Source organism: Schistocerca piceifrons, chromosome 1 (assembly GCF_021461385.2).
Source record: "Schistocerca piceifrons isolate TAMUIC-IGC-003096 chromosome 1, iqSchPice1.1, whole genome shotgun sequence".
Classification (NCBI taxonomy): domain Eukaryota; kingdom Metazoa; phylum Arthropoda; class Insecta; order Orthoptera; family Acrididae; genus Schistocerca; species Schistocerca piceifrons.
Window position 1 is genome coordinate 115,723,635 of NC_060138.1, and position 24,388 is coordinate 115,748,022.

A 24,388-nucleotide genomic window follows, 5' to 3' on the forward strand; every position below is an offset into this window, starting at 1 on the left:
CTGACGAGAAATTGGAACTGAGTTATTGGACGTAGCTTGACGACCGACACTGTGCACTTGCTTGCAGCCTCGCATACAAGCAGTTCTTTTCCAGTTTTCTATGAAGCACCTTTTATGACCCGCCTTCCTGCTGCAAAGTTCAAGCCATGAGATGTTAATACTTATTTTGCCGACATAATACTCTGCACGAAATACAAACGGAATCTCCATTAAAATTTCAATAACACAAGTTTGGATGTTCCAACATCCAAAGGTGCGAGCGACTCGTGGAATTCTGGTACATGAATAAAAAAAAAACTGGAAATTAAGAAAATTAAAGCAAAAACGGCCTTAAAATAACAAAACTAAAAAAAACCACTACACAACTGCTTTCATTTTAATCACTACTCTCTATGTTCTCTCCCCCACTTTCTTCCTTTCCCACTCCCTTTTAATAATAGTTGTTTTGGAATATACACACATCAAAAAAAAAAAGTTTTTCATCACCCCGGTTCCCAGAACTTCTGAAGATAGACGTTGAGTGTGGATATTGTATCACAGACACAGTCCCTTTGACTGTTCAGAGATGTCACTAAATCCTCTCAAAGATGTAAACAACCATGCAGGAGCAGCGCCTATTAGACGGAGGAGGTCCGACAGCCGATCAGTTTCAGTCATTCCACTAGGAAGGTGGTAATGGCTCGTGTTGTCTGTAGTTTGCCTAGACTGTCAATACCACGGTTCGATCATTTCCGCGTTGTTACTTTGTGCCAGGAAGGGCCCTCAACAAGGTAAGTGTCCAGGCGTCTCTGAGTGAACCAAAGCGATGTTATTCGGACATGGAGGAGATACAGAGAGACAGGAACTGTCGATGACATGCCTCGCTCAGGCCCGCCCGCCCCCCCCCCCCCCCCCTCCCCAAGGGCTACTACTGCAGTGGATGATCGCTACCTATGGATTATGGCTCGGAGGAACCATGACAGCAACGCCACCATGTTGAATAATGCTTTTTGTGCAGCCACAGGACGTCGCGCAATAGGCGGCATGATGCGCAGCTTCTCTCCCAATGTCCGTGGCGAGGTCTATCTTTGCAACCATGACACCATGCAGCGCGGTACAGATGGGTCCAACAACATGCCGAATAGACCGCTCAGTATTGGCATCACATTCTCCTCACTGATGAGTGTCGCGTATGCCTTCAACCAGACAATCGTCGGAGACGTGATAGGTGGCAACTCGGTCAGGCTGAACGCCTTAGACACACTGTCATACGAATGGGGCAAGGTGGAGTTCCATGTTGTTTTGGGGTGGCATTATGTGGGGCCGACGTACACCGCTGGTAGTCACGGAGGGCGCCGTAACGGCTGTACGATAAGTGAATGCCATCCTATGACCGATAGTGCAACCATATCGGTATCATATTGGCCAGGCATTCGTCTTCATGGACGACAAATCGTGCTCCCATCGTGCACATCTTGTGAATGACTTCCTTCAGGATAACGACATTGCTCGACTAGACTGGCCACCATGTTCTCCAGACATGAACCCTATCCAACATGCCTGGGATAGATTGAAAAGGGCTGACCCACCTACCACTCTGAGGGATCTAGGCCGAATCGCCATTGAGAAGGGACAATTTGGACCAACAGAGCCTTGATGAACTTGTGATAGTATGACGTGACAAATATAGGTATCCATCAATGCAAGAGGATGTTCTACTGGATATTAGAGGTACTAGTGTTTACTGCAATCTGGGCCACAACCTCTGAAGGTCTCGCTGTATGGTGGTACAACATGAAATGTGTTGTTTCCATGAGCAATAAAAAGGGCAGAAATGATGTTTATGTTGATCTCTATTCCAATTTTCTGTACAGGTTCTGGAACTCTCGGATCCAAGGTGATGCAAAACTTTTTTGATGTGTGTAGATAGGCAGAATGGCAAAAGAGGTGGTGTGCTGTCGCGTACACTGGGCAGCACACCATGTGGCACACCATGTGGCATAGAGGTCACAAGAAGATCGATCGAGGCCAACGACAGACTCGCTGGAAACGCGCCGCCGACGCCCTCTCGGATGCCAGTGTTGAGGATCGCCGCTGTGGACCAGAGGGCCAGATAGATAGTTTGAGTTAGTTCGAGTCTGTACGCCGTGTGAGTTCCAGCATGTCACCGAGACGGAGCCGCAGTCACAGCCTCTAGCTTGGAATCAGCCAGCACATAGCGAACATAACAGTGTTCATAGCGGACTTTTTGTACTTCAACAGCAGTGGGGCTAAACCAGCCTATGTAGGAGAGCTTGTACCGCAGCACATGGAAGCTTAAGTTAAGTAGCTCTTCATTTATGAATGAAGAACCCAGTTATTAATTGCGTGCAGTTTGTGTTATGGAACGAGGATACCGGCCACTAACCAACATCCTTTCCTTGCTTCCCATGCTACAGCTCTACAGAGACGAGACGATACAAAAGCGGTTAGCGATGATTCAGCAGGTGCAGTTTTCGTTTTTGTTGGGACACAAGCGGAGATGGCAAGTAGATCTATTTTTCGTAATTCTCTTATAAATAAATAAAAAAACGTAAGTGGGACATCTCAGGTTCGGGTACCGTCCGGCACACATTTTCACTCATCGCTACTGATTCCACATGAAGTCCCAATGCAGTTGATATCATTATTTCCTTTCCTTTCCTTTCTCCCGCTCCATCTTGAATTCACATAACATGATTTTGCCAGATCAGCGTTTTGTAAGTTAGTTCTTGGAGAGACCATATCTCAAGACGAGGCTGTATTTGAAAGATTACAGATAGTGGATTTAAACTGGATGGTCACCGTATTGTACATACTATGTTTGGTTTTCATGAAACGGAGAGGAGTCTTTTGTGAAAAATGTGTTTGAAGAAAGTTAGTTTTTCAAATGCCAATTGCGAGGTAATCATATTTGATCCTTGGAATACCAAGTTGGGGAAAGGGGGGGGGGGGGCGGGAGCGGTAACTTTGTGCCCACCTTTCGAAAATTTCGTAATCTAGTTTGGTATTTTATAATTTAAAATTTCGTAAAATTTTTGGTTTGTTATATCAGTTTCCGTACCTGTTTTGAGTGTTTCAGTAAAACTTGAACCAAATATTTACGTTTCAGTAGGGAATGTGACTTTTCACAACAAATATCATATTCATATTTTCAGGTTCACGATACTTCTTACACATCTTTATAGCTTTAAAATACATGTAGCGGTCGAAATCAATTACAGTTAAGCAAATTTGTGTTTTCTTAATCATTTATTGTGGATACAAAGTAACCCCTCCCCCATCTTTGGTATTACAATATGGAAAATGTGTTGGTATTGTTAGTGTTAATATTGGACAACAAAGTCGCAGAAAAAAACACTGTAGTTGAATTTAAATAACGGAAGTCATTCGGGACGATTGCAAGAGATGATTAGTTTTTCTATTGTATTCTCGTTTTACACAGTTAATATTATTTTCATAAAGTGGTAAATACCTGTTAGTCTTGGACAGAGAGTTAATTTTGATTAGTGGGCCATTGATTGAAGTAGTGCAATGTTGGAAGCTCCAGAGGGAAGGAAATAATGACTACAAATGTTCGTAGCTGGTTTTCTACTTCTCATTTCTCCTGACAACACGAACAGCTGTATTTGTTTCTTTTTGGATGACAATACCATGGTCCAGTGCTTATCTTATCGTCGCGTTTGGATCCGCTGGGCTATAGGTCGTACTTGAGCAGTTTCCGCCTCCTTCCAAGTCGCTGTCGTTGCCAGCTGACTGCGTACCCAGTGCATTAATAACCACGCCCCATTAATTTCTTTGGCCTTCGAAGACCTTTTTATTCAGTATTATATTGCCATCCACATAAGGGAACGGGCGGATCAACAGTAGACATTCTGCTTATTGCACCCAATGTCATTGTATATGTATTATATTCTGAAGTTGCTTTTTTTTTTTTTTGCTCATTTCGGTTTCCGAAGATCTCCCCGTCGAATTGTTACTTGGAGAGCAGCAATGTATGATGTCCCATGGCCAAGATTATGAGAACCATAAATTATTAAACATTTTTTTCCACGATATTAAGCAATTATATTTGTCATATGTAAAAGAAACTCTGCTGAAAGTCGAGGAAGAATGCGATTATAAAGAAAAACTTATCTGTAACATAAGTATTATTATTATCTTTGTTCTTTTTGGTACTGGCGTGAAAGAAAATGCGCTAGATTCTCTCTTGATTTGTCTTGTTCTGATAGGACGCCATTGTGCGCCATCTACATAACAAGGTGTGTACATGTTTTATTATTTGAGCAGTGAGCTCCAATGTAAGTCTAAAGTATTGCTGTTGTTAATTTTACCTGTAACCTGCACCACCTATCCCGTTTGCTTGTCCCATCATTTTTAAAAGAATTTCAGACGCCGCACCGGCAGCAAGCTGAACATCGCTGGACGCCGACAATTGGCCGCCATTAAGTGGCAATTTCAAATTATCCCGTTCTTTCCTCAGACGACGCTGGAGATCGGCGATATTATTTCTTTCGTTTATGATCTATAGGAAACTGATATTTTCTAAGTACTTCACGGTTTATTCAGACGATTTATGTTACATGAAATAGAACAGACTGCACTAAGACGAAATTCAGTGACACGTAGGTCCTTACGTATTGAAAAATGGTGAAATACTTCTTTGTGAATGTATATAGCCAATTCATCTAAGTAACTTCAGTAGTCATACAGGATCTCAAGCTGCATTTTTGTGTCAGTAAAATCTAAGAACTTTCCGTGCCTTCGCATAGCTTTGCAGTGAAACCAAAATAAAATAAAATAAAATAATAAAACCCCACATTCACATTCCATTCAACAATACACATAATAATAGGTTGTATATATAAATATCACAAATGGGGATGAATCCAGAATTCAACATACAGCATGAGGAGATCATGTGACGACACCAGAAAACAGATGTTTGGCTACTGTTGCTGTTCTCATCTTATATCGTCTTGTTTTTGTTTACAGTGGCACGATTCGGTAAAGGTGAAGGGTGTCAAATATTTCCTTCATACATATCTCGGTATATAAGTTGAAATCAGACCAACAGTAAAATTCCCTCCCGCCCCCCCCCCTTTTCCTTTCGCAAAAGAAATATAAATAATGGAGAAAATAAGTAAATTCTGATGACCAGAATTACGGTGGCAAATCTTTCTATGTAAATAATGATCTGTTAAGAAAAACGACTATTAAACCACTACTGCGAAGATGTCATACAGCCAGCCATTATTCTTTTGCAATATACCATCCGGTTAAATACGAGTTATGATCAACTAACAACAGAACGAGGCGCAAATATGATAGTTTGTAGATGGAATAGAAATATCCTAAAGTATTTGTACCTGTAAGATATTTGTATAGACATGTAGCGGGATGTAGAAATATAGTGACGCGCACAGAGGGTAGCACATATGTGCCGAAACACATCTGAACTAATATTTTAAGGAGAAGAAAGCACACTTGCAAGATATTATATCCATTAATTGTTCCCGCGTAAAAAGTTTGGACATAATGCTGATAGTACGCAGCTATGAACTTCTGGAAAAACAGTTTTTAAACTTCCGCGAGCACCGCTTGTTTGTCATTCGCTCCTCTCCATTGCAGGCACTACTCTGCAATGGACCAAGTAAGAGACTGGAGAAATACTGTCCTGATATTGATATAACGCTTTGTTCATTGTGTCAGACTGCGCAGCTTCTAATGTGTAGTTAGTGCCGGAGATCTCTTTCATTTGAACATTTTTATGTCGCGCTTCATAAATGGAATGTAAATGAAAGAAACGAATTACTGTGCAATTAAAAAAGCAACGAAGCGCTGTTTGATTATTAATATCGCTGATGTGCGTTATTTTGTTTGTATTTTAAAGCTAGCACTGTTAATGTGAAGTACATTTGCAGGATGATTTGCATGATTAAATTGTATTTATAAAATGATTAACTTCATTCCTTAATAATTATGCAATCGCTTAGGTTTATTCATTTTGATTTAGAGGAGTATATATAGCTGCAGAATATCAGTACGACAATATTGTTAAAATAACATTGGAGATACATATTTGCGAGGATGGCTTATTACGTACTCGTATTACTATTTTTAACGTAGAAGTATTCTCCAACGGTATTTCAAAACACACTGGGTTGACGTGGCCCCCTCCCAAATCCTCCTCTCTCGCCATGAACATCCGACAAATAGCAGCGCACTGCTTGTCACTGCGCAATATACTACATTGCTCTCGGACGCTAGGCGGTTGCAGTGGGGGAGGACGAGCACAAATAATTGGCGCGCACGAAAGTTTAAAATCTGTACTTTGAGAAAGTCTTAAAAGCGTACTATTACAAGTATGTCCCAAATTTTCGCGTGGGGGATACATTGCTGGGGCTGACATCTTTCAAGTGTGCTTTTTCTTTGCTTAAAATAAAGTGTCAGGTTGGTGATGTTTCCTTGTGAATAGCCACACGAGATGAAGACAGAGCTGTAAAATGTCGAGTGGTGTACACTGCCGGCCGAAAAAAAAAAATGGTTCAAATGGTTCAAGTGGTTCGAATGGCTCTGAGCGCTATGGGATTTAACATCTGAGGTCATCTGTCCCCTGGAACTTAGAACTACTTAAACCTAACTAACCTAAGGACATCACACACATCCATGCCCGAGGCAGGATTCCAACCAGTGACCGCAGCAGTCGCGCGGTTCCCGACTGAAGAGCCAAGAACCGCTCTGTCAGCGCGGCCGGCCCGTCGAAAAAGTACCAAAAAATTTTATTACTAGTGTACAAGCGACCTATGTGCAGTAACTACAGAGGCAGAACGAACTAACACCTGTAATCAATAAATGTGCATTCGACCAGTCAGTTGTCAGCTGGCAGTATTAAGTTGTGAACGTGTTGCCGTATTGTGTCAGAGTTTTTGTGTCAAAATCGCAATGAAGCAACGTCTCTAAATCAAGTTTTAAATATATTCTCTAGAACGTTTGTAGGAACAGAAAAAAATGTGCAGAATGTTCGTGCCGAGCACCCTGACTGCCGAAAAAAAGAAAAAAAAAAAACGACGCGTGGACACCTGCTGTGACTTGACTGAAATGCAAAACGTAGACAATTCTTTTCTGGGAAAAGATATCATGTGTGACGCGACAGGATTTTGTAGACACAAGCTCACCACAAATCGACAAAGTACAGAACTTTACATAGAGGGTCAACGCTTTGACCGACACTGATGCCAATGTGAGGCAAGAGTTGAACAACATCCTAAAGAACGACTTCTAAGCTCATCGGAAATGCAGTCTTAAACTTTCTCTGTTTTTTATTAATTAGCTTCTTTGATTGGTGAATTCTGAGAACATTTAGATTACCGCAAGTAGAATACTAAAACCGCAGCGGGTTCCCGCTCCATTGTCACATACCTCACTATCGCTTTGCCCTGTCAGTGCCACCGATCATTGTCAGAGGTGGGGGCCCTGACCACTGATTAAAGTTTTTCACTCTCGTTCCTCTGGCACTACTGTGTGGCTTCACGTTGTATGGGATGGGTGATAGGAGGTGCTGTATTAAAACTCGGAGAGAGCTTTCCAAGTGTTTTTTTTTTAGCTACAGTGCCCTTGATTCTCTTAGTCTGCGTCACACGGCCCCGCAATGCTGAGGAAGCACCCCAGCGGCCTGTGAAATGCAAGGCTGTGTTGAGCTGCCCTTGTACACCAGTGGAGTTGCAATGTCGTCAGGATGCCAGGAGTTGACTCAGCGATCTACGTCCCTGCCGACTCAACGCCGATCAGTGTGAGCTGCAGGCGGCCAGCTGTGTTTCTTACCGCCGGCGTGGCTGAGATCGCGGCGACGGCAAGCGCCCGTGATCTGGCGTCAGAATCAGGCACTCGCTTCGGGATACCTCTGGGGTGTGTTGGATGCCAGGATGACTGCCTGCGTTAGTGAATTTTGGAGTGGCCCACCGCTGGCTGGCTGGTTTCGGACCCCGCGTCGGCCTCAGAGGATCGAACCAATGACCTGCCGTGGACTGGAGCGCTGGAGCCCCATCTGCTGCCGTGTGTAACTGGTGGTGTGACACGCCCCACCATCCAGGAGAACTGTCACATTTCAATGAATCTCGTTAAAAAACGACACCTATTTATACTCGGCTGTGCGCCTCTGTTTTACTAACGTGCCGCTTTGTGTCACATACGTATTACACTTAGGTTGGCCAGCGGCCTCCTTTTGCCTGTGACTTGCGCCATGAAAACTGCTGTGTGTGCCTTCTCTGGCAGTTCTAGCTCCTGTGGCCTATCCTTCGCAACTGCTGGTATACATAACTCACTGCAATCTGAGCCGCACATGGCTGTAACTTGCGCTCAGTATATCGCACAAAACTAACTTTCCCTATCCTAAACGGTGGTGCCGCTACAACGTCTAATATATGGACAGATGCACGTTAACTGGCAACATGACTTCCCTTTGCACCTGACAGAAATCGGCAATTTCTTCCACCACTTCTTTGTGCAAGGCTGATGATTTTAGGTGCATATGTTTTATATTTTGCAAGGAAATGGGTAGCAACAAGGTTGTAGATCAAATACAGAGAAGGTGACACAGAGACTACTGGAACAAACAGCCACTTGCGGGCGGTCGTTAATGAATAGTTCACGTAGTGAACGACCGGCCAGTACGAAGTACAGAACACAGCACCGGTTCTTGGACAGCGTGATCAACCATCCAATGAGTAGTTCAATTCATGAACAATATACAAACGAACCTGAACTATACGCTTACCGCGATAACTGAGGTTTCATGGAACGCCGGAGAGTGCCTTAGCCTAGTTAGGCTGCGGTATTTACCTGTTTTTGTAGTACAATGCCAGAGGCGAAGCTCACTTCACCTGTCGCCTCGCAGTCCCGGATGCTAATGTCACAATAACGCGCAGTGGCCTATTTCTCAGTCGCCTCCACGGCCACAGGACGACTTCCTAGCTGGGCTGCATCGACATCAATACACGAGTTGGGCGGAGAAAGTGAGTTACTATGAGGTGGTAAACCCACTACCTGTCGGCGATGGCTGGCAGTCTTTCGAAACACCCCATTTATTCAGTTTGTACTTTGAATAAGCAGCAAAAGAAACAAAAGAAAAATTTAGAGAAGAAATAAAAGTTCCAGGAGAAGAAATAAAAATGGTTCAAATGGCTCTGAGCACTATGGGACTCAACTGCTGTGGTCATAAGTCCCCTAGAACTTAGAACTACTTAAACCTAACTAACCTAAGGACATCACACACATCCATGCCCGAGGCAGGATTCGAACCTGCGACCGTAGCGGTCGTGCGGTTCCGGACTGTAGCACCTTTAACCGCTCGGCCACCCCGGCCGGCCGAAGAAATAAAAACTTCGAGGTTTACCAGTGACATTGTAATTCTGTCAGACAGAGCAAAGGTGTTCGTTCAAATGGCTCTGAGCACTATGCGACTTAACTTCTGAAGTCATCAGTCGCCTGGAACTTAGAACTAATTAAACCTAACTAACCTAAGTACATCACACACATCCATGCCCGAGGCAGGATTCGAACCTGCGACCGTAGCAGTCGCTCGGTTCCAGACTGTAGCGCCTAGAACCGCACGGCCACACCGGTCGGCGCAAAGGTGTTGGAAGAGCAGTTGAACCGAGTGGACAATGTCTTGACAGATGGATATAAGATGAACATCAACAAAAGGAAAACAAGGATAACGGAACACGGTCGAGTTACACCAGGTGAAGTTAAGGGAATGATATTAGGAAACGAGACACTTAAAGAATAAATAATTCAAAAGCAAAGATCGCTTAAACACTGTTTACTAGATGGCCGGTTTCAACACACTAAAAGGTGCCATCATCGGATCTGGATGTAGCTTAATATGCATAAATCATTTGGATATAACGATACATGCGGCAGACCAGCTGATATAAAATCATTGTCACAGAAATAAAAATTAAAAAACAAATGCTCTCATGGTTATTCTATTTCATCAGATATATAAAAACTGAATTTTTATTTCTGCAACAATCATGTTATATTAGCTGGTCTCCCTCATGTATCGTTATATCCAAATGATTTACGCATGTTAAGCTACATCCAGATCCGATGATGGCACCTTTAGTGTGTAGAAGCCGGTCACCTAGTAAACAATGTTAAAGCGATCTTGGCTTTTGAATTATTCATACAACAGAGTGATCGCCCCACAACACACTATGTGTTCACTGCAAAACATTTAAAGCAGTTGATGAGTTTTTCCAATTGGGCAGTATAATAACTGATGGTGGCCGAAGTAGAGAGGATCTAAAATGTAGACTGGCAATGCCAAGAAAAGTGTTTCTGAAGAAAAGAAATTTGTTAGCATCGAATATAGATTTAAGTCGTAGGAAGTCTTTTTGAAAGTCTTGGTCTTGAGTGTAGGCATGTGTGGAAGTGATACATCGAAAACAGTTCAGACAAAAAGAGCATGGAAGCTTTTGAAATGTGGTACTACAGAAGAATGCTGAAGATCGGATGGGTACATCATGTAATTAATGAGAAGGTACTGAATAGAACTGGGAAAAAAATAAATTTGTGGCACAACCTGCCTAGAAGTAGGGATTGGTAGACAGGACACATTCCGAGACATCAAGGGATCACGAGTTTAGTATTGGAGGGAAGTGTAGAGGATAAAAATCATAGAGATGAGTACACTAAGCAGATTCAGAAGGATGTAAGTTACAGTAGTTAGTCGGAGATGAAGAGGGTCGCGCAGGAGAGACTAACATGGAGAGCTGCATCAAACCAGTCTTCGGACTGAAGACCACAACAACACAACCCCATTTCAGGAAATCCACGGATTTTAAACTTTTGGCGGCAGACTGTCCACGTTAAGAAATTCAGAAACTTCATCTAAGAGATCGAGAAGTACACATACTGAAAGGTTGTTCCATAGGAGTTATAGGAATAAATGCTATAGAGGATCAATCGTAACTTCATCTATCAAATTCTGGAGCTCTATTTTGTGACAAGGAATCCCTTGAGTGCGGGGTCGCAAAAGACCAATGACGTTTACGGCATTCGACGCTCCGCGTATTGTCTACCCTGCCCACAAGACTGGCTGTTAATGGTAACGGTAGACGGCACTGGAGGTATCCAATGACGTGCTCAGCATGAGGCTGCGGAGGGTAGCTGAACTGCTTAGTCGACGAGCAACTCTCAGCAGACCTACAGTACGAGTGGAGTTGATACAAAGCAGAGCAATGGCAAGGATAAACAAAGCAAACATTGCGTTACATCTACGACAACAGTTGCCGAAGTTGAAATTTCGTCATAAAGGAACCTAAGGAATTTCGCAGAGTCGCAGCTGAAATATTAGTGTTTCTCCAACATAAGTCAGTGGAATAGGTGATGTCATATACGCTCGACAGTGCGGACAATATACACTCCTGGAAATTGAAATAAGAACACCGTGAATTCATTGTCCCAGGAAGGGGAAACTTTATTGACACATTCCTGGGGTCAGATACATCACATGATCACACTGACAGAACCACAGGCACATAGACACAGGCAACAGAGCATGCACAATGTCGGCACTAGTACAGTGTATATCCACCTTTCGCAGCAATGCAGGCTGCTATTCTCCCATGGAGACGATCGTAGAGATGCTGGATGTAGTCCTGTGGAACGGCTTGCCATGCCATTTCCACCTGGCGCCTCAGTTGGACCAGCGTTCGTGCTGGACGTGCAGACCGCGTGAGACGACGCTTCATCGAGTCCCAAACATGCTCAATGGGGGACAGATCCGGAGATCTTGCTGGCCAGGGTAGTTGACTTACACCTTCTAGAGCACGTTGGGTGGCACGGGATACATGCGGACGTGCATTGTCCTGTTGGAACAGCAAGTTCCCTTGCCGGTCTAGGAATGGTAGAACGATGGGTTCGATGACGGTTTGGATGTACCGTGCACTATTCAGTGTCCCCTCGACGATCACCAGTGGTGTACGGCCAGTGTAGGAGATCGCTCCCCACACCACGATGCCGGGTGTTGGCCCTGTGTGCCTCGGTCGTATGCAGTCCTGATTGTGGCGCTCACCTGCACGGCGCCAAACACGCATACGACCATCATTGGCACCAAGGCAGAAGCGACTCTCATCGCTGAAGACGACACGTCTCCATTCGTCCCTCCATTCACGCCTGTCGCGACACCACTGGAGGCGGGCTGCACGATGTTGGGGCGTGAGCGGAAGACGGCCTAACGGTGTGCGGGACCGTAGCCCAGCTTCATGGAGACGGTTGCGAATGGTCCTCGCCGATACCCCAGGAGCAACAGCGTCCCTAATTTGCTGGGAAGTGGCGGTGCGATCCCCTACGGCACTGCGTAGGATCCTACGGTCTTGGCGTGCATCCGTGCGTCGCTGCGGTCCGGTCCCTGGTCGACGGGCACGTGCACCTTCCGCCGACCACTGGCGACAACATCGATGTACTGTGGAGACCTCACGCCCCACGTGTTGAGCAATTCGGCGGTACGACCAACCGGCCTCCCGCATGCCCACTATACGCCCTCGCTCAAAGTCCGTCAACTGCACATACGGTTCACGTCCACGCTGTCGCGGCATGCTACCAGTGTTAAAGACTGCGATGGAGCTCCGTATGCCACGGCAAACTGGCTGACACTGACGGCGGCGGTGCACAAATGCTGCGCAGCTAGCGCCATTCGACGGCCAACACCGCGGTTCCTGGTGTGTCCGCTGTGCCGTGCGTGTGATCATTGCTTGTACAGCCCTCTCGCAGTGTCCGGAGCAAGTATGGTGGGTCTGACACACCGGTGTCAATGTGTTCTTTTTTCCATTTCCAGGAGTGTACATGAGTGCAATGATGACGACACGTGCATAACACGTGAAAGTGATACTGAAACAGGTGTCGTGCGATTTAGTTCATCAACAGAGAGCCCCAAATCCCGTCTCCAATGAAACGTAGTAAAGGACAATCATCGTCCAAGGAACAGGTACTAAACTTAATTACGTACATGAAAAAAAAAGTGAACAGGTAAGTCCGCAGCAGCATGACCGTGTCGTGTATAAGAAAAACATAAGATATTCAAAGAAGAACAAGGTGCACTTTTTACAAAAAAACGACGTGTGCGCGTTTCAAGGATACTCGATGCAATTTACAGAATGTGCGTCATAGTGACCTGTTACGTTATTCACATCCAACTGCGCGTGGCGTAGATTACTGCATAACTTCAAACACTGTTACAGAATTGGAAGACGTAAAATAACGAAATTTCAAACAAACAGTCAACTTGATGTTCAGCAAACTGTGGAATCGGCCTGAAAATTTGTAGATGAAATAAACAAACTCACCCCATCGTTTAGTAAGGAATTTGTTTTCAACCCCGACCAATTGGGATTTGCATTGGACATGCGTATGGAGGGGGCCCTCGAAATTAGACGTGAGCTAACATCGGTTCCTTAACGCATGCGTATACAATTATATCGACTGTTAATCTGGATAGTAAATTGACTGGAAAGTTATTTATTGTTGTGCGAGAAGTTGGAGGGGTCTGCTCGCTACAGTTCTTCTCGTGTGAATGATCTAGCAAGGGCAGTATGGTATATTTACGCCACAGCAAGCAAGAGTAGGAAATTGGGCGTAAGATAACTACAACTATGATATGAGCAGTGCTTCTGGCCAATAGCTGGTGAAAATAACTTGCTTTTGCTTGATTTCTAGCTGCGTATAAAAATCATACTCCTTTAGAGCAAATTATCCCTCCTAAAATGTGTGCGAGTCCTCCCTTGGGCATGGGTGTTGTGTTGTCCTTAGCGTAAGTTAGTGTAAGTTAGTTTAAGTAGTGTGTAAGACTAGGGACCGATGACCTTATCTGTTTGGTCCCTTAGCAATTCACACACATTTGAACATTTTTTTGAAAAGTGTGTGACATTACAGTTCACACTACCTGGAATCACTGGATAAATTCTGGCTCTGGATGTGTGTTTTCCCCGTGCCTATAAGACATGTTATTATACTATCTGCAGCTACGTCTTAAAAGATAGCCAGTTTCACGATAAGCTCCCCGACAGACTGTTTCGCATTCGGTTGCATGCCATCACATTCCATCAGTTCTCATCACCCCATTACACGAGCCTGAGTCTGTACGCATTCTTTCAGAGTGGAACGCCCTGCACAGTTTGTAATTCCTCAGGAGTTCGCCTTCTATCTTGATGGTGTGGACTTTTGCGATCACTGTGGCGCGCCATTTTTCACTCGGTTTTCATGGTGTAAGTTAATGGTTTGTTTTGAACATTTCTTGAATGTCGACGATGTCCATTTTGTGAAGTGTAATACGAGGTGTGGCTAGAAAAAACCGGACTAGTACTGGTGAAACAATAAAACGAATGCAATAAGGCTGAAAGTCGCGTGGCCTGTCACGTGACTCTCGCTCCGCCTACTGCTCGAATTTCATTTGCCTCCTGCACTCAGTCTGCCCGTGGCGTCTGTTTTAAGTAGTTGACGTTTTGTCTGTGCGTCGGAAAATGTTGAGTGTACAGAAAGAATAGCGTGTTAACATCAAATTTTGTTTCAAACTAGGAAAATTTGCAAGTGAAACGTTTGTAATATTACAACAAGTGTACGGCGATGATTGTTTATCACGAACACAGGTGTTTGAGTGCTTTAAGCGATTTAAATATGGCCGCGAAGACACCAGTGATGCCACTCGCACTGGCAGACCATTGTCAGCAAAAACTGATGCAAACATTGAAAAAATCGGTAAACTTGTTCGACAAGACAACAAGTCAACTCCTGTTAACTCAGACACTGCTCTGATTGTTAAACGGCGATCTTGTCGAACAAGTTTACCGATTTTTTCAATGTTTGCATCAGTTTTTGCTGACAATGGTCTGCCAGTGCGAGTGTTATCACTGGTGTCTTCGCGGCCATCTTTAAATCGTTTAAACCACTCAAACACTCGTGTTCGCGATAAACAATAATCGCCGTACACTTGTTGTAACATTACAAACGTTTCACTTGCAGATTTTCCTAGTTTGAAACAAAATTTGATGTTAACACGCTGTTATTTCTGTACACTCAACATTTTCCGACGCACAGACAAAACGTCAACTACTTAAAACAGACGCCACGGGCAGACTGAGTGCAGGAGGCAGATGAAACTCGAGCAGTAGGCGGAGCGAGAGTCACGTGACAGGCCACGCGACTTTCAGCCTTATTGCATTCGTTTTATTGTTTCACCAGTACTAGTCCGGTTTTTTTTCTAGCCACACCTCGTACATAGACCCCATAGAAGGTTGATCTCTGCGCCTCCCGGACGCTCATTTTCTGTGCTGATGCACAGGGCGAGTCATTACCAGCTAATATTGTTCCTGTCATAATTGTTAACACAACACTTTCTAACGAGCCTTACCGCAGACTGAACTTGCAACCTCGCATTCGAGGAGTTCCTTGTGAGTGTTTTGGTATGATGGAGACGTCGTCTCCCGAGCCTGCTTACAGTGTAACTACAGCGTATGCGATCGGTTACCCAAAGAATTTTGTTCCTGTGCAAACACCTTCACATCGGTGAAAAACCTGTAACATACGATCACCAAAACGTACGAAACGAAATACAGAATTGTGCAACAACTGACAGATGCAAAAGTACAGTGATTTGATTGCTGTCTATGCGAGAACAGCTGAGCATAGTGCCGTTGCGCTAATCTGCCATTGCATTCACGTACGTATCGACCACCTCGTCATCAACAAAACTACCCTTAGTGCAGGCTTGAGACCGAAGTGTAAAATGGCTATTACTCTTATCAACATAAAGCACTGTGAGTGACAGGAACAAGTTTGTTCCAAACATGAGACACAGCATACATCGCCGATAGCGTCACTGTACTGTAGACATTTTCATTTCCGTATTGGAGGATAAATGAGGATAAGAAATCAAAGAAAATGCAACTGGGCCTGCATGTAAACGCGATACAAAAATAAATTATGTTATTTTCGTTGTTGTGGCCCCATCCGAAGACAGAGTCCTGCGACAAGTTGGGACCTAGTGACGGAAGCACAAGTAAGCACAGCCGCTGCTAGACGCAACGACGAATGAGAGACACTGGCGTAGACCTGCCCCCCAAGAGTTTCCACGGAATACCTTTTGGTGCTTGTTTATGGCAGAGCGGAGTGCCGCTAAGCCCAGTCAGCAGTCATCGCCGAAGGCGACAGCATCGTCTCTCTACAGTACTCAGTGTTAATAACAAATTAATGTAGCCCTACATGAGATTACTGTGGAAATGTGTTGTTTCAAAGTTAAGTATTTCGTATTGTTCGACTTAAAATAAGCAAAATCAACGAACTTGCTGAGGCTGATTCGCTGTTTAAAGAAGAGGTCAATCTGGGATCAACTATGTACAGACCCTGAATCCGTAACTCAAGGTATTTCTGGTGACACTGAGGAACCTAGCCCATCAAAACGTTGGAAGTGACGCTCATATCTGTCTCAAGTGCGCTAAAGTGCGATATTACAAGTATTGCACACACAGAACTGTCAACATTTTTTAGTAACTGACAATGCATTTTAATTGTAATAAAGCTACTTATTTTTAATGTCAACTGTGTGGCTTTTATGCACAAGAATAATTACCTACCTAATTAGGTTGCCTATTGCAGCTAATAATAGTTCAGTTTCCTGAGACAATTTGTTTTGTGTGCATGTGTGTGTGTGTGTGTGTGTGTGTGTGTGTGTGTGTGTGTGTGTGTGTGTGTGTGTGTTTGCGCGCGTGTGTGTGTGTCTAAGTCTCTTAATGATGTATTTTTATATTTATAGTTTTACAAATACCAGGGCAGAGGTGCCCCATAGCGAACTTGAGGTAGTGATGTAAGAATCACAATAGTTGGGTGCCCAGAAATCCTCATGTTGCATACAGAGAAATTGAATACCTGAAAGTGAGGTGGTAAATTCCAACACATAACATGATGTATAATGACTACACAAACAGAAACAGAAAAATAGTGTTCAAAAATAAGGTATCGTGCCACTATGCTCAAGATTCGAAAAATTGGTATTTTTTAGGCGCTGTAGCGCCTTAGATATTGGGAGTAGAAAAAATGACAAGAATCAAATTTGTAGATAATTTTGTGCTCTTTAAAAAAGAAAATAGACGTTAAAGCGATAGGAGCAAATGAAACAGATATTTTGGAAAAACTGAAAAAAGGCCGAAATTTTCCAAGTTTTTTGACGGCAGAAAGTTTTCCCAAGCGAAATTTTGTTGGCAAAACTCTGTTTTCTAATCTTTGCTACCATATGAACGAGTTGAAAAAAGAAACTCTTCTACCCCACCTTTTGCAAGGTATATCTGCAATTTGACTGGACTAACTGGACTTTTAGAAAAATATCATCCACACAATTCCGAAGATTGCAAGAACGAACAATTTCGAGGATGGCCGCACAATTAGCTTAACACTGAATCATCAAAGTTGCCGACAAGAATAATATGCAGTGGAATGGAAAAGAAAATTGAGGATTTGTTAGATGAGATCAGTTTGGCTTTAGGAAAGGTAATGGCACCAAAGAGGCAATTCTTACGCTGCGATTGATACTGCAAGCAAGACTAAAGAAAAATCGTGACAAGTTCATAGGATTTATCGAACTGGAGAAAGCGTTTGACAGTATATACTGGTCTTGTTTTCTATCCACATGTATTCCTTTTCTGTGTGTAACAGTATTATCTACTAAAGTTTCTAGTCACTACCCCACGGGGTAGCGGCATAATTACAAGTACATTTCTCAGTTCTAAGCACGATACACACAGCGCTGTCGTCATCACAAATCAAACTGTTAAGTGTACTATTGCATAATTTTCACTTTGGTGACTCAACTCTTGCAGTCAAGGCTAAAGGCGACCTGCAATACACTCAGTTCACTTCCACAACTCACTAAAGGAAAGGAAGTTATGTTAGAGCTTAGCGTCTCGTCGTCAAGAGAGAGGAAACCATTTGCGTTCCTCTTTAACAAATCATAATCGTATTTGCCACATCTTAAAATCCCTGTCTGAACCACGTAAAGCGTAGGATCAGACGGGGGGGAGGGGGGGGGGGGATGTTTACCTTTGTGATCATGATTCCCCACTGTTCCACCTCGCTGGGTGGCAAGTTCATAAATCCCTAATGACTTGACTGCAAAGTTAAGGGATATGCTGTATCGAAATAAGCGTTTGACTTACCTTCGCTTAGCTGAGAAGACTTCGGGACACAGCGGATTCCCGGCCACTGCGTTCCTGTATTGTGTCCTGGTGTTAGCCGGCCGAAGTCCGAGGCTGCACTGCCCAGCTGTCTCATCCACAACGCGTGCAACCGGTTTGTGTTGGCAAGCGGCAAGGGTTTAGGTCTCACACATAGCTCTGCGTGGATTGCCCAAGCATCTCCTCCACAACGCGTGCAACCGGTTTGTGTAAAGTCATGCGGCTAGAGTTTAGTTCCCACTTCTCACCTGCTGGACATGACAGCAAGCATGTTTTGATAACAGCTGCAATACGGTCCTCAGGTTCTGTTTCATCTATCTAACGAGATATAAACAATAAACTGTGCGTATTACACTGCGATTAGGTAGCAGTAAAATGTTATACCTCGCGGATACGGTTAATCATTGTAGCACTAACCGATTTTATAAGCATGTTGAAGAGCTAAAAAAAAAAACCGTTTTCACAAAATTACTGACGTAATATAGAAGTTAATACGAATATTCAAGAATATAAGTTAGTTCTGATAGATTCCATGGCATAGTAGAATATTTCGTAATGGAACAGTGGGTAGTTCAGCCAAACAAGCTTTAACCTGATACGCAATCTTAACCGACAGACTTCCTTATCTAGAAAAGCTGAGCTTAATAAGAAATTGAACTACTGGAAAGTGCACAACAAAGGTAATGAAAGAGGTGGATTATGGTAATCAAAATTAAAAATTTCACATTTGGTTTTTATTCCTAATATAACATGATTGTCCGTCTGTGACTGAACAAAAGTAGAGTTCAAACCTGTTACGGTTACGGGTAGGACTGAAGACATCTTCAACAAGCGATTCCTGCAGAAAGTGTCTCTAAGCTGCTCATTTTTTGGAACAAATTTTACGACCGGCTTAGAAGTGATGACACTTTCTGCAGGACCTGGCCATCATTTTGCAGGACAATGCTCAAGCACGTACAGAGCAAGCTGTTACTCATTTGTTTGACTGATGGGGCTGCTAAGTGCTATACCACGTACTGCACTCCCTTGACTTACGCCCTAGTGAGTTCAACTCGATTTATAAACTGAAGGAAACAGTTCACGGCATTCGCTTCAGAGCTGCTACAAATTCGTCGGGTAATAGATCGCGCCACTCGAACTATCAACACAACTGGCACTGCTAAGTGTATCCTACGACTTCCACACCGCTGACAACGGGCTATACACAATGCTGGTGACTACTTTGATGCTCAGGAAAACTTTGAAGCACGTATCTATTTTGTACGAGCTGTAAATAAATAGTTCCGCTATTAAAGTTCCAATCCTCGTATTTTACACGACGTCTAATCTTTTAAAGATGTTTGTTCTGGGGCGTATACAGGGTCTCGCTGGGGGAATGGTCAGTATTCTGTCAGTATGATAGAAAATATCATTCTAAGCAAAATAGTCTAGTAAACGTGCTCCTTAATGCATGCCTTAAGAGCTATGAGCACTTGTTCATCTCGGCTACTGCGAAACACATACGTTCTACTGAACAAGTGCTCATAGCTATTAAGGTAAGCATTGTAGAGCACATGTTTACTAGACTATTTTGCTTAGAATGATCTTTTCTGTCATACTAACAGAATACTGACCATTCCCCAGGGACACCCTGTGTAGAGGACTTTTAGCTAGTTTATACGATCACTATTTGACGACATTATTATGTGTTGGTCTCTCATTCAGTATGGTTATGTATTTATTATTTGGTTCTAATGTATACTCCGAAATTATCAACGCTGTGCGGAGTGGTGCTACCAAGTTGTTGCATGACGACAGTCAAACGTCCATAAAAGAGAAAGAAAACCTGAAGAACGGATAAAATATTTAGCATATTGGTTCAATCAAAAGGAACGTAAATAGTGTGATTACAGGGCAGCCACTTCTATGCTTTGAATAACGAATTATTAATGCATTTCATTCCAGCTTCGTCTTGTAAGAGACATTTTGAAACATTATGGTAAGGAAAGAAGGAAATCTGTCAGAAAACCACGAACTGTACATGCAGTATTGCGTAAGTGAATACCTCCTGCTTGCTATGAACAATCGTCAAACCTAAAGAGGATGAAAACGTCAACACAGAACTAACGTGTGCGTAATTCATAAAGTGAAATAAAGAAGCTAATTAATTGCAACAAATAGCAGTTTCACGTACATTATTGATGATTTTGAATAGTGTCTTGTTCCCGAAACCTACTTTAACAAACAAAGTTTGAGCAGAGTTGTCAAAGCCTTCGACTCCATCCTTCTGTTACTTGTTGATTTTCTGGTGATGACTGACGACACATTATGGTAAACCCGTCCCAGGTCGTCTCATCAATGTTCGGTACAGCTGACTTCCACTTCTCATAACAGAGAAGTAACTGACTGTATTAGTCATCATTGTTATACTTAGATAAAACTTCTTCTTCTTCTGCACTCCATGGATTAGGGAATATTGCTTCAAAACGTACCTAACCATCACTTTCATGGATTAGGGAATATTGCTTCAAAACATATCTAACCATCGCTTTCTTGGTCTTCTTGAGTATCTTGTTTCCTTAAGCTGTATTAGAACATTCTTCTTGGAATCCTCTCCTTCGACGTACTGTCAACTTGCTGTTTACAGTCATTTCCATAGTTTACAATTTTTTCTTGTAAATAGTTTATTCCTGACTCTTCCCTTATTTTTTCATCCGAAATTTTATCTAAAAGTGTCGATCCTGTTTTCAAGAATGTCTTTTCGGCAGCGTTTGTCTTGTTTTTATCAGCTTTAATCAGTATCCATGTTTCAGATCAATAGAGAAAAATAGGCACATTCATTACTTTGTAGAGATTCATACGTGTTTCTTTTTTAGTTTCAGTTTTTGGACTTCTATTTATTGTACCGCATGTTCCTGGAACGTAGGTAATTTGTTTCTAAAATCTTTTCATATTTTATAACTGACGTACGTCCCTAAGTAATTAAAACCCGTAAGATGTTCTAATATAGTGTCATTGATTACGACTGAATCGGTGAGTCTCAAAAGGAGACATGTCCCAGAAAGTAAATTTTTAGGTGACACAAAACCTCGTTTTACTAGGCTGTGAGAAAGAATGGTGTCGTGGTGGAGTTGACATGTAGTAGATGGACCCAGGGTGAAACGGTATGCACAATTAAAACAGATTTTACCCATAGAGTGTGGTCAGAAATACAGTTTGAATATCCTAGCGATGACCCTTTATCAAACCAGAAGATTTTGATGAGGCAACTAGCATTCTGTTTGCATGGGAATGAATGTGTTATGCAAGTTTATATTATTCATATTGATTATAGCAATAAAAGAGCGTGTTAAGAGCTTACAGGTTTATTCATAATGTACGCAAAACAGAACCACAAGCAAAGTACAGCAGAACGGATAATGGTGAGATGCTCCATCCTTCGCTGGCCACTGGCATATACTGTTATAAAACTGATTCTCCTCGTCAGGAATGTATCGCAGAATTTTGTTAACGTAGTCCACTGTCTTCTTTTTCATTAGAACAGGTTCACTACAAGGTTGTCTATACGGACACGGCCCCCTCTCTCAGCACTCTTCTGACAAGGATTTTTTGTTGGTACATGATACCTTCTTATACTAAACGATGCGTACAAATATAAAGATCAGAAATCTCCGGTAAAAGTAACTTGAAAAAAAGAAAAAAAGAAGTGAACATGATTCCTTTTCCAACTCATCGATTCACTTTTGGTTCTAACACTATATCTACTTCTCAAGGCCATTTTTACCTTATCTATGCAAATTTTAAAACTATAATTCTTACATAACTTCTGTAACATATAAAGTGCTCTTTGAACCTGGTCTTCAGTTTTACACATAATAATCTGGTCGTCATTCAATAGCATCATTGTTGTTGTTGTGGTCTTCAGTCCTGAGACTGATTTGATGCAGCTCTCCCTGCTATGCCGTAAATGACAACAGATTTAAGAAATTAACATGAAAGGAATCCAACAGAGACCTTTCATAACCCCAACGCTCCGGGAAAAGACTGTGCAGGGAATTTTCTGGCCATGCTAGGACATTCCCAAGCAGGCTTCTCACACCCAACTTAAACTAAAAATGGAAATAAAAGGCAAAAGGTCACCAGCTACTTGCTAAAACACAATAATTTCAACACATTTTTAGAATCTACCAATTTCAAAGATAAAAAAAGAAAAATAATCTGTGACACCTATTTACAATAGTGTAGACCCAATTCGGTCAGCAAGTAAAAACAATGGTTCCTGTGTCATTAATATGAAAACAATTTCTGGTTGTTACCCTTATGGAGTTCACCAGTATTTGCTCATTGCAAGAGCCAACTGATCACAGGAAAATTTATGACTGTTTATTAACAAGTAAAATTTATAAAAATAGCAAAGGTGCCACAGCAATTAAAAAACATGAAAATAACTTCAGTATTATAAAGCAGAACATTACAATGCACAACCCGCAAAAGCCAAAAAAATGATAAGAGAAAAAAAACATGTTTTACAACGAGGTTATCGCAAAAAAATTCTATATCTTATAAAACTAATAATTTGTAGAATTAAAATAACTTTGTGGCACTAATTTAATCACTCTACTATATTTCGGTTAGTTAGCAAACAATGATCACTGTGTCAGTATACTGAAACTACAATTAATTATGTGATTGTTACCCTTATGGGGTTCCTCACTATAAATATGCCCCATGCAAAGGCTAATCGATCACAGTCCAGTGAGAATGAATAGCTATCTGACTGATAAACGAAGCAATGCCACAGGAATGAATTTACGAAACAAAATATCACAAATCTAATACATCACACAAGAACAAACATTGATCAATAAAACAGCTCTGAAAGTACAACAGTCAATGTCTAAAAAAAAGCTCCAATAAATAAAACACCTGCAAAATACAAGAGTCAAAGTCTAAAAAAAAAACAAATAGAACACCTGCAAAATACAAGAGTCAGTCTAATAAACACCAATAAATCGAACTCCTGCAAAACACACGAGTCAGAGTTTCTCTGACAGAAACACATGTATATGCATTGGACTAAGAACCGTATAGTCACAGTTCACTGTGTAACGTCTAGTAAGAAACAAAAACAACATATTATGTAGTAACGAGAAAATTATATGTATCATATTGTGTTATTGTATAAAATTATGTATTTTTTTTTTATTATTTGTTTTTGAGAATATCTGCGTCGGCGAGTAATGAAACCGCCACAGACGATAAATGTCGAACAAAGATTAAAATAAGTAACTAGTATATAATACGTGACGAATAGCAATTTCTTTGTCTTCTTCATCTGAGAGTCGAACGAGTAAGATATCCTGTGTCGTAGTAGCGAACGCTCGTGTAGCATTCTTTTGTCGAGACTAAGCAATGTACGCCATTACGTGTGAATTCACAAAGGTCTGTAATCACTGAGATATTTAAAGGTTTTAATAGAGTTGTTTAAATGAAAACTTGTATTATTTATTGTTAAGCTTGCTTGCATATTATCCCATCCTGTTGAGACATTTTTCAGTTATATAAATATTATCTGTGGTGCTGAGCTGCGTGGAGAACGAAGAGCCGCTGCCGCGGCGTATTTAAACGACTTACAATATAGTCGAGCATACCGCAAGGAAGCGGTAAAATAATAGTAAAATAATATTATTTCTTTTAGCTCCCAGACTGGCAGTGAAGATCAGCAGATTTTATGATGTGTTGCAGATTGACGCGGGCTGCTGATAGGATATAATTTACAGTGCAAATAATTTAATGTACCTTCAGAATCTGATAGGAATCTTGCTGTGCTACGTTCTGATCTGGCAAACTTTATAGTGACAACGTATTTTTTAATGAGAGTCTCATGTTCTTGGGCTAGTCGTGGTATGAAATAGCATTTTAACGAGAAATAAAATCCACGGCGAACTTGTGTTTTTGAACGATCACACGGACTGTAACATCAGTGCTCATAACAAAGTAATTTCAACTTTTAATCACTATGAAGTAGGGAAGATATATTGATTCTTAGCATGAGTTGCAGTTACGAAAAATCGTTCCTTAAATTGTAGGCCAGATACAGAACAATAAGACTTCCATATATACATTTTATTCCGCTAAAGGGTAATGATGATAAAGAAAAGCAAAGCACAGCATTGTTAAAAGTA

At 42.1% G+C, this 24,388-nt stretch overlaps 1 protein-coding gene across 1 annotated transcript in view; it reads right to left on the reverse strand.

The window, feature by feature from the left end:
- LOC124788240 (estradiol 17-beta-dehydrogenase 2-like) overlaps positions 1-18,324 on the reverse strand; it is a 175,263-nt gene extending 156,939 nt beyond the window's left edge. The window contains exon 1 of the mRNA XM_047255426.1: positions 18,207-18,324. Within this exon, the coding sequence (XP_047111382.1) occupies positions 18,207-18,321 (115 nt within the window). The 5' untranslated portion in view covers positions 18,322-18,324. The remainder of the gene's footprint in view (positions 1-18,206) is intronic.
- Between the last annotated feature and the right edge of the window lie 6,064 nt (positions 18,325-24,388).